This window comes from Phyllostomus discolor, chromosome 4 (assembly GCF_004126475.2).
Source record: "Phyllostomus discolor isolate MPI-MPIP mPhyDis1 chromosome 4, mPhyDis1.pri.v3, whole genome shotgun sequence".
Taxonomy (NCBI): Eukaryota; Metazoa; Chordata; class Mammalia; order Chiroptera; family Phyllostomidae; genus Phyllostomus; species Phyllostomus discolor.
In genome coordinates, this window is record NC_040906.2 from 179,616,624 (window position 1) to 179,636,955 (window position 20,332).

Sequence of the window (20,332 nt, forward strand, 5' to 3'; positions counted from 1 at the left end):
AGCAAAACCCAATAGTTCCCTGTATTCTTATCTTCAGCCAGCTGCACAAACAGTTCTTCATTCCCTCTGGAAGGTACCAAAGTCACCATTCTCATGCAGCTGCTCTGTCCCTCAGGCTCTGGGGTACATAGTCATCAGCCTCCACGTAATAGTCCAGGAATACCTGTGCCGTGGAGCACTGGATCACAGTCAAGTCCAGGAAAGACATAAGTCTCAAGAGTCCAGATAAAGTCCAGGTTAGCAAGGCAGCAGGTCAGCGTCTTGTAAGGGAGGGTCTTCAGAGTCAGCTAGACCAGACACGATCAAAGCAGCAATGTGTCTCCTTCCTCACCGCACCAGGCTGCATGGCCGGAACCTGAGTACCAACTACACAGTAGCTTAGTTCTTCCTTTCACAGGGCTCTTCTACTCCCTTCCAAGCCCCGTGGCGGAATATCTCCAGGCTCTCTCCCCGCCCTTTGTTTAAATCCTGAAAGTCACACCTTTTCCCCCCAGTGCAGTAGCACAAGCTGTTATCATAGCTATTAAACTAGCTAGCAGCTTGCCATAGGTATGCAAAGTATCTTAATCTATATTGTCAGCTTCCAAGGGCTGTGGGGGTTTTCTCCCAGGTTCCAGGACACCCCTTGCCCTGTGCCCCATTACAGTGATCCAAGCCAGAAACATTCCCAGATTCTTTTTCATCTCCGTACCTAGTCATTCATCTGCAGGCCGAATCTTATGGATTTTGTTCTTAAATGTGCAGGGGCCTCAGCCCCCCTCCACCACCGCTGCCCCGTCAGCCTGTCTGTGCCCTCCCCTGAGACTCCCAAAGGCAGCTCCAGTCCCAACCCACCCACTGGCTCACCCTCCCATATGCAAGCTCTTTAAATAAGCTTGATTTCCTAATTTCATCAAAACAATACCTGCTTATTTTAGGAAATTATGAAACAAAAAGGTGCAGAAAATTCAAAAATAATGTCTACACACCTGACACTTTTGTACATTTCCTTCCACTCCTTTTTTCATTTGATTTTAGGGTGTTTCTGGGGGATGAGGTTGGAGTTGTCTTGCTTTCCTTTTCTTTTCTTTTTTTTTTTTTTTTTGCAAAATGGGATCAAGCTCTCTATATAGTTTTGTATCTGGTTTTTCTCACCTGAGATATTGTGATAATTATCATATTAAAGATTTTTAAGTTGCATTTTTAATGCTTGCATAATATTGTATCTCAGTCAAGATTTATTTAACGATTCCAAACTTTCAGGAATCTTTGTTTCGGTTCAGGGTTTTCACAAGGATGAGGTAATCTGTACTTTGTAATTTCTGGGAAGTGAAATTACTTGGTGTAAGGGTGCTAAATTCGCATGTAATGCCCACTTGTCAGCAGTGGGAGGGAACCCCCCTGTGCTCCTGCCAGCAGAGAATGTTGTAACTGTGACGCCTTTGTAAAAGTGTTTGCTCATTTGTAAATTGAGAAACAATACGTTTTAATGTCTGTTTCCTTGATTGGGATTGAGGATAGAGTGAATATTTGTATGTGCGGTCATATCCTATCATGTATAACCTGTTTGTTTTGTTGTTGTTGTGATGCCCACTCATTTTCTTTGCCCGTTTTCCTAAAAGAATCTTAATAATTCCATCATGCTGTTTGAGCTCTTTAGGATTAAAGATATGAATTCTTTGTAGCCTACATTTTTGACAGATATTTTCCAAGTTTGTTATCTTCTCTTAATTTTATTTATGTTTTTGTTAATGGTTTTTGATTATAGTGCTTTTATGTGTAGTTGGCCCCATGCAACCAATTTAAACTCCCCTCATTCTACAATTGACTGGCTGATATATGATAGGTAATATTTTATCTGCCAGTTTTTCCAGCACTGTTTAATGATCTGTGATGTTTGCTTCGTCACGTTTAAAAATCTTGCATCTGTTCTGTGCTGCCTGTTTATAAATAAGTGCTCAAGCAGGCGATCACAGGTGCGGTCTATGCTTAGACACGCACTGGCACTCCGTTGCCCATAGCCATCATTACCCACCTGGCCAATCATCCGAGCCATCGCTTGGCAAATTATTATCTTTTTAACTGAATCCTAGCGCCTCACCACTAGGGACATTAATTCAGTGGGTCCAGGGGAGGAATGTTGGAATCTGTATTTTTAAAAGCTCTTAGATGATTTTGAAGAACAGACAGGTTTCAGAAATACTGTCCTATAAGTTCTAAGCCCCTTCACGGCACCACTATTTTTTATTTTCTCCACTTCTTCTGCCTCCCTAGCCTCCCCTCGACTTCCCTTGCTCTGTATTCTCAAGCCACAATGAACAAAGAACACAGCTGTGTGTTCCTGCTATTCCCTTTACCTGGACACCTCCCCTACCCCATCCATTGCTCTCAAACTGAGTAAGCAATCTCGGAACTCTCTAGGTGTCCCCAACTTCCTTTGAGCTGCTATTAGCATTTGTATCACGTGGAATGACATTCATTTATTTATAAATGTCTCTCTACTGGCTCCTCACCCCCGCCCCCCAAACTACAGACTGTTTTGTGTCCCTGTGTCTGTCAGAGCACCTGACACCACCATCATATAGCAAGCTCACAGTAAATGTGAGCTCCCTTCTTTGGCGTAGCCTAATAGACTCCAGATCCATCCGCGCTGTCACAAAGGGTAAGAGTTCCTTTTTTTTTTATAGCCTCATAGTGTTCCATTGTGTAAATGTACCACGTCTTTTTAAGCAAAAAGCCAGTCAGAGAAAGGCAGATGTCATATGATCTCACTCGTATGTGGAAACTAATGAACAAAATAAACTCACAAATAAAATAAAACCAGAGACATGGACACGTGGAACCGACGGACAGATCTCCAAGCGGGTGGGGGACTGGAAGAAGTCAGCCAGAATTCGTGTGCATAATGCATGGCCCAGGGACACAGACAACAATGTGGTGAAAGCCGTGGGCAGGGCACTGCTGTGTGGAGGAAGGCAGGGGGAGGGGAGAGTCGGGGACATCTGTAATAATGTCAGCAATAAGAAAAGCGTTCGCCGTCATGAAGTGCCAGGTACTTAAAGGAATGCCATCTCACCTGCACAAAATGCCAGTGGTTCTCCCCCAGGTTATGGTCAGGCTCTGGCGCTGAGGATGAGCTCTGGCCGGCCTGGGACTGGCCGCAGGGTATCTGCCCGAGCCCTCCAGGTTCCCCCCAGGATGGGCTGTGCCAGAGCACTCCCGTCCCCTCAGCAGGACCAAAGGCCGTTGGGCATCTGGAAAAGTCACAGAGAGATCACGGAAAATTGATCCATGGTGTTCTGCATTTCTTTCCATCCCCCGACATTGGATCTGGGGAGCAGAGCCTGGCTCGTCATGCTTCTCAGCCTTAAGATTAATGTCCTGAATTTCTGGGGAACACAGAATGCCATGTACAGATGATGCATGACATAACTGTACACTTGAAACCTATGGAATTTTATTAACTGGTGTCACCCCAATAAAATTAATGAAAAATTTTAAAAGATTAATATCCTAAAAAGTATAAAGAGTTACCATTCTTTTTTTTTCCTTTGCCAGCTGTTTTGAAAAACTGAATCTGAAATGAAATTTTCCCTGCCTCATATAAACCAGATGTTTCCACATTCTTTTCAGTTGCTCCCACTTAACGAACATGACATGATATTGAAGTGAAATGCCATTGTTCTAAGTACAGTGAACCTCGGGTAAAGTCTCCTTTTCACCCTTCCCACGAGATTCAAACTGATGTCAGGGAAATTGTGTAAAATTTAAAATGGAGGTTTAGCTTCTGAGAAGGTGCTGAAAAAAAACGCTGGAAAGCCAAGGTTAGAAACGCTAGTTTAGCCAGAGAACAGTTAAGAAGAAAAGGGGGAAAGAAAAAACAATGGGATTTGTTGTACTGTTAGGAAACCACCCTTTCAAAGGTGAAGTGTCATTTTACAGGCTCACAGCTCTGCCTGGCAGGAAGTTTGTGTTTGCTCTAAATCCTAATTTGGGTGTGTTCCTGTAGAAATGTTGAACCTTCTCCTAAGGGAAACAGAAACTCAACCGTGCAGGAAACCAGACACTGCAGAAACAGTTGTAGCGCAGCGTGGTTACAAGTAACAGTGTGTGGAGGCAGAGAGAGAAAAAACCTCTTCCTCATTAGAAAGCCAGCAGGCAGTTCTCACCGGATCACCATGCGAGTCCGAAGATTGCCCTTGGACATTCAGATTTTCTATTGTGCCAGACCTAACCAAGAGCCTTTTGTGAAGGTATGTTGGGGTCCCTGATTGCTAATTAGGTGCCCCTAAATCCTCAGAGATCTGCCACTCAGTATGCTTTGAACTGTTGTGTTAATTAGAAAAGATTGGGCTGGCATTTCAACTAGAGCAGGTATTCTGTTTGTTTGAAGGTGGGTATGGTGTGGTGTGCCCACATCTTTGGAGTCAAAAAATCCATACTTGATTTTTTTTTCTTTCCACTGTTCAATGTAGAGTTCACCAAAAAAATAAAATAAAATAAATATGCTTTATTTAATACATCAAAAATGCTGGATATGTGATTCTTTAACAGTGTTTTCTTTCAGAATTTCCCCTGGAGAAGATGGTAAAATGTATAAGCTAATTTTCCTCCTTGTAAATCTGGCACAGGCGACACAGCAGGTGCTTTGTATCGATGACCATGCATTTGGGAATGGAGTAGTGCATTATCTGACAACTTTTACTAGATAGAACTTAAATGTTTTTCTCTATAATGTAGAAGTCACTGGTACCCAGGCATCTTAGTGAATTAGTCTCTTTATGTATATCTTCAATTTCAAAATAATTCAGTGATTTATCCACACGTGAGGACGGGCAAACAAATGGACTCTTAAAGGGAAATTTACTTTGGTAGTTCATGAGCTTAGTTACAAGGAAATAATTAATGTTGTGTACAACATCATATTGCTCAGTTTTGAGGGAAAGTCCACTTTGGTAGTTTCTGAACTGTGTGTAAAGAATCATAACCCAACTGTAATGTAGACTTCATTTGTGTTTCTTTGGGTTGTTGCTCTGGTAGCTGTTACCATCCGTCATCTCTATCAGGGTTGGTTGCTATGTGCACAATCTTAAGAGAAAACATTGAGTATTAAAAAAAACTACCTTATCTTTCCAATATCCCTATTTATAGAAGACTTACTCATGGAATGATCTCTGATTAGGCCCTTAACAGTTTAGAGTTAGATGCACACTACAGGAGAATAGGGCATTTCAAGGGTCTAAGTGGCTTGTGGCGTTGTACACAGTTCTGGCTCCAGGACTGAGCAGTCGACAGCAATAGTAAAGGGGAAAACTTCGACTTTAATTGGTACGTAGTAAGTGCCTCAGCTCTCATGCGTTAAATTCTGTATTGGTTCTGAAATTGAAAAACCAGCCATTTCCCAAAGTCCCAGTTCAGTTTATGTCCTGGTGCTAAATGCCACGGGTTGCAAGAAAAGCGGATGCATCGTGGGGTGGGTTTTGGCTTATTCGTTTTCTGCATTTCAGATCATCACCGTTGAGGAGGCAAAGCGCAGGAAGAGCACGTGCAGCTACTATGAGGACGATGACGAGGCGGCCCTGCCGACCCTGCAGCCCCACAGCGCGCTCCTGGAGAACATGCACATCGAGCAGGTGGTCCTCCCCGGGGACTCACGGTGGGGGTCTTCCACCCTTGAAAAGCACTTCCCAACCCTGACCACATTTGCTCACTTCAGTCTGGGTGAAGGATGAGCCAGGTTTCAAAGGAAGGTCACCCACAGCCTAACCAAGGCCAGGGGCCCTTTCTCGGCTCCCAAGAGGTATGGCGGCGCTCCCTGCTGCCTCCTCGGGAGTGCGGAGTGCGAGCACTCCACCAGACAGGATGTCCACACCCCCAGGCCTGAAGGAAAAGCCGTTTCTGGTTTTCAAAACAATTTGTCAAGGGTCCTACCATAGTCCTGCTGCACTTAGGATCCAGATTTACCCCAGTGACTGCTGCCCAGTTCCAGTGTTTTTCATTTACTAGGCTCAACAAAAATCATATGGCAAATACACTGTGTTTGCTTTATGAAAACTACCAACCAGTAGGATTTTCCTTTTTCTGTAGTTTCCCTTGTGTCCTTTATATTTTCTGAAAATGTGTTACTTCTGTTTTATGAAATATAAAATGTGCTCCCATTTGATCCTCAGTCAGGAATCTCTTCCACTGCCCCCTGCAGCCAGCTTAGACCTGCATTTCAGTGACCTTAATTAATGAATCCTCAAGTTCAACTCCCTCAGTTTCCAAGTGAGCCAAAAAAGGCCCAGGAAAGCCAAGAGATTTGACCAGGCAGTTGCAGAAATGGGGTTTAGTCTAACACTAGAGCTGATATTCAGCATTCTGAAGACTTCAGTACTTCATAGCCTCCTTTGTTAGTATTTTTGGAGAGATGCATTATTGGTATTTATAACAGTCAAGTTTAAGCTAAATATTTTTTTAAAGATTTTGTTTTTAGAGAGAAGGGAAAGGAGGGAGAAAAAGGGAGAGAAACATCATTGTGTGGTTGCCTCTCACACGCCCGCTACTGGGGACCTGGACCACAACCCAGGCATGTGCCCTGACTGGGAAATGAACTGTTGGCCCTTTGGTTCACAGACTGGCACTCAGTCCACTAGCCACACCAGTCAGGGCTAAGCTAAATATTAATGTAGTGAAAGATCCAGGTGCGGTGTGGACAGGCTGCATCCAACTACTTGCATCAAGCACTGTGTGTCGTTGTCACTTCTGTGGGAAGCTGCAGGTGTCAGTAGTAGCTCTAAGCCTTCGGGGGTTTAGAAAGAACAACTGAAGAAACATGCACTATTTGGGGTGAGCCAGGTTGAAGTGTAACACAGAGAGAATCTGCCTCTAACTCATACTTCTTTATCAGGCTAGGTGCTGTATCTCCCAGTGCCTAATGGCACAGGGAGCCCACAGTCAGACCCCCGAGGTAAAAGCATGCTCTGGGCAGCATTCCACTAAAGTAAACCCCACCAAGGAATGATTTTCCTTCTCGTTCTTGGTTTAGAATGGCAAAAATTTGCCAGAGTAAAGGGGAATAATGTGTAAATTCGTGTAGTTTTAAGTTTGACCCATAGGCACATACGTTATGCTCTGTGTTCATGAGTGACTTGTGAGTGAACTGTATTCATGCCCATCTTTGGATTCACAGCTGGCCCGACGCCTTCCAGCAAGGGTGCAAGGGTATCCATGGAGACTGGCATATAGCACGTTGGAGCACGGGACCAGCTTGAAAACTCTCTATCGGAAATCAGCATCACTAGATAGCCCTGTCCTATTGGTCATCAAAGACATGGATAATCAGGTGAGGCTCATTCCTCCCTTAGAAAACATTTTTTTTAAATGAAGGCTTTATGCAGCTTCACAAACGTACACAACAGTAGAGAAACAAGTGCAACAAACTCCACAGCTTAGCAGGATTTTGCCCCATAAGCTTCATCTGCCTTTTCTGTGTTGGTTTTTCTTTGCTAAAGTGTTTTGAAGTAAATCCCAATTACTATCACACTTCAGATTGCATCTCTAAAAAAAGAATATGGAGCATATTTTTCAAATAGAGTCACATTTTAGGGAATTTTTTTTGTTGTACTCACCATGAAGTAGAAAGCTATAATGACATTCTATAACCTAAAGCTGGAGAAGTTGGAGAAAAGTCAAGTCCAGATACGGAGCTGATCGCAGAAAGAAATGCCAGTGCCACACCAGAACTCTTTCCAGGGAGCTGGAGCAGGGCCCGCAAGCCTTTGCCTGCGTGGTTGCTGAGATGGAGACTCAGTCAAGGGCATGGAAGGGCCCGGTTGTTATGGAACAGCAGGGAGAGCGCTCTGTACCAGGGCTCATGCACTTTCCCCTCTGTTGCAGTCGGTCTTGCAGACACTGGTGAAATCGAGATATTTCTCCCATCTACCTGACACTAGCACTTCCCACCTCAGGCAGCTTGGCGTGCAAGTAGGATCTTCCCTGGATTCTTTCACCACCCAGCCAGGGATGCCTTCTTCACAAAAGAAAGGCATCTTTCAAGTCTGTTCTTTCTTTAGTTCTGTTTTGTCTGTGTTATATCAAGAAGAAATTCCTTTACATTTTCAAGCTGTGGATGCCATTCTTTCCTCTTTCTAGTATTGAAGCAGGTTTTACTCAACAGCCATTCATTCATTCATAAAATATATAATGAATGCCTGTTACATGTGGGACACTGTTAAGCATTGAGAAGCTTTCTGTGCAGCCATGTAATTGGGGTCATTTTAGGGGAAATAGTTCTTTGCTGTCATAAGTTGCCTTCGGAAAAATTAGCAGAGAAATGGGGTACTGAGGCATCTTCCTCAACCATATTTTTTCCTGGGATTTATTGCAGCTTAAGAGTTGTGCCGAGTAGTTTAGCTGTTATTGTTACTAGTATTATTTCTTGATGGATGACATTTAATCATGATCCAGCTGAATAGTGGGTAGAGTCAACTTAAAAATTACAAATCATAATAACGGAGGTTTAAAGTTGAATTACTTAGGGGTTTAGTGGGATGTTTGAGAAGCCGGGTGTGATGTTTTCGGTGAGCCAAAGCTAGGTGGTGTTAGACCACATGCACAAACCCTCACCGTAGGGTCACACACTTGTTGGGGGAAGTGCTGGCTGCACAGAGCAGGCGCTGGTGAAGCACAGGGTCCCCCGTGCCTGCCCGCAGACAGGTAAAGGAGGCCAGTACTGGCAGCGTCAGGGGTGGGTCATCGAACCTGGTGCCTTCGGGTGGCCTGCCTTGTTTGAAGACCTCTGAACTCTAACTCTCTTACCCCATCCCATCCACCCCCGAGGCATGAACGTGGTCTTGCTGTGTTTGAGAGCATGGTAGAATAAAACTTATGAATTTATCTGGAAATGAGTGATATAAAATTTTAATATAAAAATGTCACATACACAAAATGGCAGCAATAAGGAGCTCCGCCAATTCAGTCCCCAGTGAAAAAACCATGCTGGTGGGAGTTACAAAAATAACAATCGAAGGCTCTGGAAACTGTCCTACAGGCATACAAGTGAAGAAACATTTATTCAAGAAAATAAAATAAATCTCGGTAATAACAGTGAGATTCTGTGGCACTTGAAGCACAACCTGTGCCCTCCACTCAACCCTCATTTCAGACGGACAGATGCTTCACTCTGGGTCTGTGCTGACCCGGAGATGGGGCTCCCTCTGCCCCAGCTCCCAGGCAAGGCCCCCAGCACTTCTCATGCCTTCCTGAGACCACTGTTTCAGAAGCTAAATTCCATGCAGGTGTGGTCTAGAGGCGAAGGGCTCTCTTCCTGCACCCCACACTTACAGGGCAGATGCTATACATTAGTCATGGCAGGCTGAGAATACAGGGGCCTCTGCTGCCCTCGTCCCAGCCTGTAGGGCAGAGTTCCACGTGAGGTGAGGTGAGCCAGGACCAGCCTCTACCGTGCCCAGCACCCTGCTCATAAAACAAGATTATTTGGCTGAGAGAAAGAAGCCACTGTCCCGCCCCAAGTTCCAGAGCAGAATCCCTAGCTCCTAGCTCCAGGGGAAGACACAGACCATGAAATGCAGAGCTCTGAAGCTCTGCTCAAAGGAACTGACTTTATGTAGAAGAGTATAGGGAAGTTCAGGCCAAAGGGCCTCTGGAAACAGTGCCAGACCAATTATGAGGAGCCTGGTGGCTCCATAAAGGCAACAAGCTCAGCTGTGGACCACCTAGTGTACCAGAGAGAAGCAGGGAAAGAGACAGCCAAGGAGAGCCTTCCTGCAGTCAGCATAGACTGACCAAAGGAACTATGCCTGCAAAGGGGCCTGCGTTTCATTGAGTCAGGCTGGAATATTTATATCACAAGGCATTGTGGGAAACAGAGCCATTATCATGCAATTAATAGTCTGATTTATACTAACTTAATTCCAGTGAGGTATAGAAATATTAATTCTATACTGTTCTTCTACATATCATTCTACTTTTTGTGGTAATCTGTTACAGGTATTACATTGATGTAAACCCAATAAATTGTTATGATTACTACTTTATATAATTTTTTTATCTACTAACTAAAGCTGAAAGAAGAAAGGAGAGCAAATATGCATTTATAGGGTTTTTCTTTTATATTAACTTTCCTTTATCACTTCTGGTCGTCTTCATTTATCCTCATGGATTCCTTTGTTCTGTCATTGCCAAATATATTAAATGTTTATATGTTATAAACCCAACAATATTACTGTAGGCATACTATTTTATACAACTGCTTTCTAAAAAGTTGATAGGAAAAAATTCAAATGATTTCTTACATAACCACAATGCTATAAACCTAACAAAATTAACAGTAATTCTCTAGTATTATCCAATCCCCAGTCCTTAAACAGATTTCCATGATTGCTAAGAAAATTTTGCAAAGAAATATAATTATTTAGACTGCTGTAGAGGGTAAAAGAGTAAGCATGGCTTTTCCTATTCAGTGGTTAGAAGGGAACCCACTTTCTTCTGTGTATGGTCATTACCCTTCTTGTTGTATTTTACCAGGTGCCTAAGAAAATAGATGCCTATCTCGACAGTATTTTAGTTCTTTTACTGGAAGATAACTAGAAGAAGGGAAATGGATTTTTGATGTTTTTGTTTTTGTGTATTCTTAGCAGCTCTATGGAAAGGATTGGTGGCAGGAAGTCAGAAGAACACTGGTTAGAAAGGGTTTCCAGACTTCTACTCTACCTAATTTTTAGTATTTTAGGGAGCCAGGTATTGAGCCAAACTGGTAAAGGAGAGGTTTGGCTATGACTGTAATTCAGTTAAAATAATTTTGAAAAATAATGTTTTTCAGCCAACCTCCATTTAAAGCAGTGCCTCTCAATAGGAATTTGGAATCTATGGTGTATCACAATTACCTACAGACATTTTCAGACTCCATGTCCTCACTCTTGCCAGCCCTCACCCGGCAAGTACTGACCGGGGTCTGAGCAGAAATACAGGAAGCAGAGGCAGCAGACGTGCACATTCTGAAAATGCTGCTTCTTCCAGCCCTCAACAGGGAAAAATGGAAGAATCATTGATTCCAATACATCTAAGTCACCTTTAGAGTCCATAGTACATGGAATTGTTATTGTTTTTTTCTTAAAACCCAATTTGAACAAGATATATTAGATAAGCCATGTTATGGACACAGTTTCAATAAGCCTATTGAGAAATCACTTTTAAAAAATAAAAGAGACAGAAATGTATTTTTTCTGGGGAAATGTCTGGCTACAATTCCACTTATGAAACACAGAAGATGCATGACTTTGTTCTCTCAGCCACCCATTTCTGTGTGCAGGATGCTTCTTGTTGTTTTATGTTCCCAATATGCCGTCTGTAGTCACTACAGGAAATTTGTCTCCCTAGTGGACTTTGGGAGTCTTTTAAAATTGAAACAATTGTAGGCCTTTGACAAATAAGATCTCCAAGCTACTTGGATTTCAGTTAGAGCCAGGGACATTGGGGATGTATGGGGACATGCATGTCTTTGCTGGCGCTCTTTGTTATTTACGAACTCTGATTTGGTAATGAACTTTGCTGAGAGGTATAATGCAGTCTCAGGATTGTGTTAAAATATTGAAGAAAGTCTTTCTTTGGGAGGTTTAGGTTTGAAAGCAGCTAACGTATTTGTTTTCTTTTCACAGATTTTCGGAGCGTACGCCACCCACCCTTTCAAATTCAGTGACCACTATTATGGCACAGGCGAAACTTTTCTGTACACATTTAGCCCCAATTTCAAGGTACCTGGATGGGAGAGATACCCGATTTCCCCTGTCACAGAGTGGGGGTGGGGGGTTGGCGGGAGGTGGGGAGCTGTTGTTGGAGCAGCAGCTGCCCTGACACGCTCGGCCCAGGCCAGCGCCTGCCGAGTGCAGCATGCAGACTGCTGGGGGTCCCTTCACAGGCCTTGGGACCGCCCTTCTGCGTGTTCTGGGGTCCAGGGAGGGACTGCGAGTCAGAGTCACATGGGCCTGAGAGGTCTTACTGACTTCTTAACCTTCGGGAGAGCACATCCCGCAGCAGGTAGTTACAGAGGGACTATTCTAATGTTCTGTTTTTGCCCCTTCTCCAGATTAAAAGGTCTGTTCTGTCTTGTGTTTCTACCCTAAGGTCTTCAAGTGGAGTGGAGAAAACTCATACTTTATCAATGGAGACATAACTTCTCTAGAACTTGGTGGTGGAGGGTAAGACTCTAGTTGTTGTGGTTGTTGTTATTAATTTACCAACAGACCTGAGTGGGTCTGTTTTGACCCAGATAACCAAAACTTTGGTGTCAGGTGATTTTAGCAAGTCGATGCACATATATTAATTAGGAAAGTGGCCTAACATATGGCACTAAGAGTCAGAGATAAAATGATTTATTTATGTGTTTCAATGAAGGACTACTACCACTTGTCTTTTAGGAAAGACAGCTCATTTAAATGAAGTAAAGGAAATGCCCCCTTTGTTTTACAAGCAGTTTAGGGTTTCTGTCTGTCTGTAGCATAATGGAAAGAAGACCGCCATAAGGGAGGACAGAAAGTGTGCCGCGTAAGATTGAAATGTTTTCACTTTTCTTTTAACCTCTTCAGGGGACGATTTGGTTTATGGCTAGATGCTGACTTATACCACGGACGAAGTAATTCCTGCAGCACTTTCAATAACGATATTCTTTCCAAAAAGGAAGACTTCATAGTTCAGGACCTCGAGGTATGGACATTTGAGTGAAACTCAGGCTGCCTTAAAATACAACATTGAAAAGACTGGGTTTGCTCAGCCCCCCTAAAGCTGGCTGGAAGACAAGCGCCTGCCTAGACTGCCTCATGCCCCCATGATGCTTCCTTCCTGCCGTCACCATGGAGCACGACCACATTGCAGAGGGCCTGCAGGGCGTGTGTGGAGGGCCGCTGCTGCCCGGAGCAGCCCGGCGTCCAGGCTGCTGGAAGACTTTGTGCTCCTGCTTTCTTCAAGTCCACGCAGTGAGGAATCAGAGTATTTATAGATGTATGAGTTGAATGCAACTTTTATTTTTGGTAACTGTGAAAAAAAAGATACTGTGGAAATACATACATGCCTTGTGTATTTATCAACATAATTTTCATTACCAAAATGTACAGCATACTATCGTTTGCCATGGGAAAGGTTAGTCTTGTTTAGAAAAATTGAAAGTGCACAGCACTGAAAAGGGTATGTATAGGATTTTTTAAAAAGTTTTATTTATTATTTCTAGGATATTGTTTGAAATGTGTTGCCAGTTTTTTTTTTTTTCTTTTAATGTGTCAAATCTTGAAAAAAAAAAGAAATGTGCTATGTTTGGCAACAATTCCATTTGATTTATATAGTTTTATATTGAGCTTTTTTTTGCCCTGATTGTTTAGGGTGATAGATCTTGAACAGCATATATATATATATATGTGCTTAATTGTGATTTTAAAAAACTCATTACCAATGTTCATTGATTTGACTGTTGTAGGCGAGCTCTCCATTTAGTCATTGAAAAGGTACATTTTTAGTTACTTATTCTGAACATAGTTGTATAAAGAAGAAAAAGCCATTTCTCAGTTATAATTTGATATTTACAGAAGTGGATGGATACCTTTATGAACCTAGACTAGAACAGACTCTGCTTTTGAAAAGAAAATGTTTTGCTTCTTATAAAATCATTTGTTAGTAATAAGAACTTTATTTTCATAGTGTTTTTGCATAATTTCCCAAGTTTTTACACTAACAAACAGGCCTCTGTTTTTAAAAGGACTGTTTTGTATCAAAGGAAAAATATCAAATTAGCCCAACCACCAATGTTTTTCTCTTTTATTTGAGAAAAAAAAGATGCAAAGAAATGCATTCATACCAAAATTGGAACAAAAAATAAAACCTATTTTTCAACATCAACCCATTTTCACATCATAAAACACTTTTATTAAATATAATAATAAAACCTTATTGAAAAGTTGACCAATATTATTGATTGCCAGAGTATTATGAAAGCCAAAGACTGCTAATGGAAAAAAATTTCATATAATAGCCAAAGCTGAGAAGTGGTCTGTCATAAATTATATCCCCAGTGATTTTGGAAAGAAAAGAATTAATAACAAAAGTAGCATTTATATAATTGCATTTAGAAAATAATACAGTTGGTAGAATGTAAGCCTTAAGCTGACAGAATATTCCCTGGAGATTATTCCCTTCCTTTAGACTGTTTATAGAGGACAACAGACACGGTGCCAAGGGGCCTCTGGTCAGATCCACAGCTACTTAACTCCACGTACATTCCACGCAAGTTGCAATGAATGCTGTAAAGGCTCAAGTCTGTAGCCCGGGTGTGCTTTCCCCTGAGTTTTTCTGTTGAGAATTCTTGATGAGCAACATACTGGCAGTTTAACCTTCATGTGCTCCTTAAATGATGTGTTGGTGTGAGATACCGGGGACGTCTCGTGATGACCACGTTTACCAGGTATGCCGTTTGCAACCATACGCTATTAGCAAACAGTCATTTGCATATAATTCACTCTTACCTAGTTTAGTCCATGATATTATATGTACTTGTGAGAGCATATCCAGATGCTGTGTTCTCTATTTAAAACAGTATTGTCCAATCAGAAATGTGTGGCCCTTCATTTATGGATATCGAATATATGTAATGCAGTGCTAGCCCAATATTTTCAATAAAGGAATTTATGCATTCAGTGCGATTTTCTTTCCCGAGGGTTTCATTCAACAGGTACTTATTGGATGTTAGAGTTTTTACTTGGGTGAGAGGATAATGAAATATCCAAGACTGAGTAAGGTCCAGTGCTCATGCTTTTATTTTTATCATCACCCTAGAAATGCCCTGTTCATTCCTAGTAGTGACCCTCCTCTTCTCAAACTTCACGAACACTGCTTCTGTCACGGTTACTAGGGACAGCTCTTGGCTCAAAGTCTACTAGTTTCCCTGTTCTTAGTCCTAGCTGTTCTTTGAATACTGACCTTCTCCTTTGAACAATTCTCTTTCCACCTACTTTCTAAATTCAACGGACACTGTATCCTCTGACCAGTTTTCTTTGGCGTCCTGTCCCCTCCCCCTGAAGATGAAGACCTCGAGCACTCTTCACTGCTCACTCTCTCAGTTTGTGAGTCAACATGAAAGGACATGGGTGGGAGGGGCAATCAGATGTCTCACCAGACTGTTGAAAATGACAGATACGTTCCCATGCTACAGGCCCCCAGGGACACCCCGAACTAGTGTGAGGAGTGTTGTTGCCCTTCATTTGATTTTCTTTGCCTTACTTCCTTTTAAGGTTGTAGAGGTATGTGAAATAGAACTAAGCAGACAACTGCTCTTCTGTTGAGGAAAGCACTGAAAACCTCTTAAACCAGAAAGAGAGGCTAAGATTCATATTCTTAAGATGTCTGACCAATTTTTACCAATCTAATCAGGTAAAGAAAGGTAGGGAGGTCAGAAGCCAAAGGAAGTTTCAGAAACGAAGTCGTTCATACTCGCCCTTTGTGCAAGTATCAGAAGTACCTTCAACCACTTCCTTCTGCCTAATCAGGCCACAGCCCATTCAGGGGAAGCCCTAACCTCACAGCCCTCACCCGCTGCTCCCACCTCCTTGCCTGTGACCATTAACCATAGTGATCCTGTGATAGACGGTGGCTTCACAACAAAATCCGGCTTCTTATTGTCTTTCCTTCTATTTCAAATCTCTCGTGGTTGAAAATATAAACTAGATAGGGCCTCTCTAGGGTGGTCAGTCAAGCCATCAAAATGGTGTTTCTTGCTAGAATATCTTTGGTGACCTATTGTTTATCTTCTAGAATCAGGAGTGTCCAACCTGCGTCCTGCAGGCCACATGCGGCTCAGGATGGTTGTGAATGCAGCCCAACACAGAATTGTAAATTTACTTAAAACATTAGGAGATTTGTGTGTGTGTCACAGTGCATTTAACGTATGGCCCAAGGCAGCTCTTTCCCCAGTGTGGCTCAGAGATGCCAATAGGTTGGACACCACTGTATCTAGATCAGTGCTACTCAGTAAAACATTCTACAATAATGGGAATGTTCCAGAATTTGCATTGTCCTGCACAGACAACGCAAGACTAGTCTTGAACACTTGAAATGGGACCTGGGTGATTGAGAAGCTGATTTTTTAAATTTCACTTTAATTCATTTAAATTTAGCCACATGTGGGCAATGGCTGCTGTACTGAATATCACAGCTGTAGATCAAGGTCAAGATATGGCTCAACCAAATCATGTTTCATCAGCAATGAACTCAGACTATTACTCCCTCAGCAAAAAGAACCTTTAGGTCTGAGTACTTTGCTTTGGCTCTGCTACTGTGGGTCTTCACACAGCTTCGCACCCCCTGATATAATAGTGTGTGTCTCCCTGTTTAGGTAGTCAGCTAATAAAGCCACCAGAAGTCTGAATTCCCTGAGGTTCTTTCCAAACTGAAAACTTGGATTTCTATAGGATTACCCATCCTCTTCACTAACCAAACACAAAGAATTCTTGCCTTGGACATTGGCACGTGTTTTATTCTTATACTGGACAGTCTACTGCCCGTGGCAGCCCTGTAGGATGCCATATCCCTCCCCAGGCACCATCCATCCACAATGCCTGAGGGGCCACAGGAAGGATAAGCAATTTAATCCTTACAAAGAATTGTGCATCCTTTCTCAGAACCACCAAGAAATAATGGAACCACCAAGAATGCCTCAGGCAGTTCTGTTCAATGACCAATTGTCCTTCCTAAGCTTACCTGCTGGGAGCTACCTGCACACCCAGAGAACCTGTTTGCATGTGGAGAAAGTTTCAACATTAACCTGTTAGAATGAAGGGTGAAAAGGCATAAGAGAAGAGACCACTAGTTAATCTCAGTGTCCTATTTACCTATCAACAAGAGTGCCATCAATCACTCCACTTCTAAGATTACATAGAATAACCCTGATCTAGCTTAACATAACCTTGAGGAAAATGCTAAACAGGAAACACATTCACATTCAATAAGCTTGGATGATAAGGCATGTCTCCTCATGTTTCTGCAACTAAAAAATCATCCTTACTTTGACAAGCTTCAAAAACATTGGAATTGAACCAATCAGTTCAGCCTTCAATACCCACAGCAGTCCTTGGCTTAGTCTCAATTTCCCCTGCCTGGTGAATCAGCCACATGTTCCCTAAGAGCTGGCTAAAATCGGCCCTTTCATCTTGGAAGACTCCAATTAACAGGAAGAAGATTTGTACAAAGATATGCTGTGTTGAAGTACTGTTGTTAAGAGTTGTTAAAAGGCCCCACTGTTACTCCACATCCAGTAAGCCATAGGCGTGTTCTCTTGCAGTGTCTTGTTTTTCTATTAAATCCTCCAAAGGATCAGTATATCGGTTTAACCTGGGGTATCCCAGGGGGAGTTGAGAGGACATGGCCCGTGTCCCTTTCAGCGGGTCATATAATCAGCTCACCCATGGAACTCAAAACCTCTAAAGACTTCAAAAGGCAGCAAGCATAGTGGTTAAAGCATCCTGCAGCCAGACATCCTGAGTTTGGATCTCAGGTCTAGAGTTTTATAGCTGGTGAGCTTGGTTAAGTAACTGAACCCCTATAGGCCTTGTTTTCCTAACCTACAATGTGAGGATAATAATATTGTAATGAAAACCGCCCCATGTCTAATGTTATTACATGGTTAAAGCACTTAAACTAGTACCTGGCATAAAGTAAGCACTACTTACTACTGGATAAAACCATGGCGGATTTCCTTCTTCACATGGAGGAATCAACTAATGATGTGAAATTTGCAAAGGAAAGTTTATCTTCTAAGACAGCAACTTCATTTCTAAAAACTATTTTCGGACATATTGCAATGGCTCTCATTGGCTCTTTTGATATGTTTAACTGAAGTTTTATTTCTTTTTTTAAATTATAGAACTAATACCTATTCATGGTGGTTTTCAAATGGCCCAGAAAGGAATTCAGTGAATGGCAAACAATTTCTCTGCCTACATTCCCAGAGGTAACAACCACAGAAAGTTCCTTGTGTTTCCTTCCAGAGTATTTCTACACATTTATACTTATTTATATCTTCTTCCTGTGAGCAGGCATGCTAAAGATGGGGTTCTTCGGCTTGCCTTTTTAGTTCAAGAAGATGCTGTGAACAACATTTTGTTCACAAAACAAAATGTGTCCGTGCAGACCCAGCCCATTCTTCATGCGTGGGCCGCCACCGTTGGAGCGGTTCTTCACTGAAGGGCTGTTTTTGGCTGCTGCACACAATCCTTGGAGAGCATCCTTGTATAGAGAACTTTGTGTTATGATTGTGTATTTCTGAGACAACTTTTAGCAGTGAGTCAAAGAGTGCACGTACTTTTTATTTCAAAAGATCCTGTTCATTATTCCTCCATAAAAGTTATACTAGTTTATACCAAACACATATAAGCATACCAGTTAGTTACCTCACACACTCATCAATACTGGTTTTATATCAATCTCTTTTGTTTTTCCCAGAATGGTATCTTATTTTAATTTTCATTTTCTAATCATAAATGGTGGTGAACATCTTTCCACTTGTTTTGGCTCTATTAAATCTTTTTTTCCTGAATGTGTCCAAGTCCTTTGTCCATTTTTCTACTGAGTTATTCATAATTTTACTGATTTTTTTTCTTTACTATTGATTTTTAGAGAGAGGGAGGAAGGAAGGGAGAAGGGGGAGAGAGAGAAAGGAACACTGATTTGTTCCACTGATTTATGCATTCATCAGTTTATTCTTGTATGTGCCCTGATCAGGGATCAAACCTGCAACCTTGTTGTATTGGGACCTTGCAGCTGTAACCGCCTGAGCTACTCAGCCAGGGCCTAATTTTACTGATTTGTAAGCCGTCTTTGTACATTTACAAAATTAGCCATGAACCGTGTGTGTGTGTGTGTGTGCGCTCACAATTTGCTTGGTTTATATTTTTTAAATACATGCATTTCTCATGCATGAGCAGTTTCCTAATTATAATTCCTTTGGACTCATATTTCTTAACCATTTCTGTTATAACTTGTGGACCATATTTTTTAGATCAAGTCAAATTTATTCCGCATAGTTTTCACTCCTTACTTCAACACCTTCCAAAGCATGTATTAACACCATCCTCTACCTCATCTAAAATGCATTCTCTTGCTGACTTTATGCTAAATTACACTCCCCACCCCATTAAGAAATAACTTCCTCCAGGACAATTTCACTTTGCTCCAGCCTCTAATCCTGTTAACACATGTCAACATTTTCAAGAAAGGTCTTGTGACAAGAACCAAATGTTCATCTTAAGCACCTTCCTCCAGCGAGTAGGCCATAGCTGCACAAGTTTGATGGACAACTTCTGCCTAGACCTCCAAACCCTGCCACAATGCCTTGCCAAGGAATAATTGATACACGAGTATTAACAATAACAATAGGGCTCAAGAGGAGAATGAGAGGTACAGGTAACATTTATTTATCATGACCCTCCCTCTCTCTTTTTTTAACTGCATTATCTTATTTGAACCTCAAAACAAACCCCTGGCTGGTGTGACTCAGTGGATTGAGTGCTGGCCTGTAAACCAAAAGGTCGCCAGTTTGATCCCCAGTCAGGGCACATGCCTGGGTTGTGGTCCCTGCAGGTCCCCAGTTGGGGGCATGTGAGAGGCAACCGATCAAAATATCTCTTGAACGTTGGTGTTTCTCTCCCTCCCTTGCCTCTCTCTAAAAATAAATAAAATCTTTAAAAAGGCAAAGACAGTATAATTACTATCTCTGGTTTAGAGGTGAGGAAATTAGTTTTTCAGGAGGTTGGGTAACTTGGCCAAAGTCACAGAGCTCACGAGGGTGAGAGCCAGGATCTGTTTAGTTCAGTCTCTCCAGCGTCACCATCTGGTCACCCACCCTCTACTTAACCACCTTGGGCACCAAGATCCATAGTCCTCTACTGTAGAAAGCAAGCTCTTTAATGACCAGAGCTCCTCTGTGGCTAACCAGTCCTTGTTCTTTCTTACATCCCCAAAGCTTGTCAGGCTGCAGGACTCCTCTGAGTCATTGGATAAATGCTTATCAGGTTTAACTGAACTAAGCATATAACTGAAGGAAGTAAACCCCAAAGGATTAAAGGATTTGTCCAATGTGGCTGAGCTGGAACTAAAACAGCGGTTTTGGACCCCTTGGTTCCTCTCCCCTCCCCTCTATAAAATGCTCAGTCACAAGTTTACCAGCACCATTTTTAAGATTGCACCGCAGGAAGGAATGGTCCTCCCTCCACCTGCTCATATTCTTCCCTCTGGGTCTTAGGGGTGTAAGTAAAAGAAGACTGGGGAAGAGATCTCTGAGGCATGGAGGGAATGTGAGGCTGCCTCTTGGAAAGAATTC

At 42.3% G+C, this 20,332-nt stretch overlaps 1 protein-coding gene across 8 annotated transcripts in view; it reads left to right on the plus strand.

Annotated features, from left to right (window-relative positions):
- Positions 1 to 14,658, plus strand: part of NCOA7 (nuclear receptor coactivator 7) — a 135,715-nt gene extending 121,057 nt beyond the window's left edge. For 3 of the 8 annotated variants that reach the window (XM_036024654.1, XM_036024653.1, XM_036024655.1), the window contains 5 exons: positions 5,487 to 5,612; positions 7,151 to 7,303; positions 11,637 to 11,732; positions 12,103 to 12,176; positions 12,564 to 12,699. In XM_036024654.1, the coding sequence (XP_035880547.1) occupies positions 5,487 to 5,612; positions 7,151 to 7,303; positions 11,637 to 11,732; positions 12,103 to 12,176; positions 12,564 to 12,699 (585 nt within the window). Of the gene's footprint in view, positions 1 to 3,871; positions 4,233 to 5,486; positions 5,613 to 7,150; positions 7,304 to 11,636; positions 11,733 to 12,102; positions 12,177 to 12,563 lie in introns of those variants that run through there. The other 5 variants (XM_028509127.2, XM_028509126.2, XM_036024656.1 and 2 more) reach the window with 4 other exon arrangements.
- Positions 14,659 to 20,332: the final 5,674 nt, after the last annotated feature.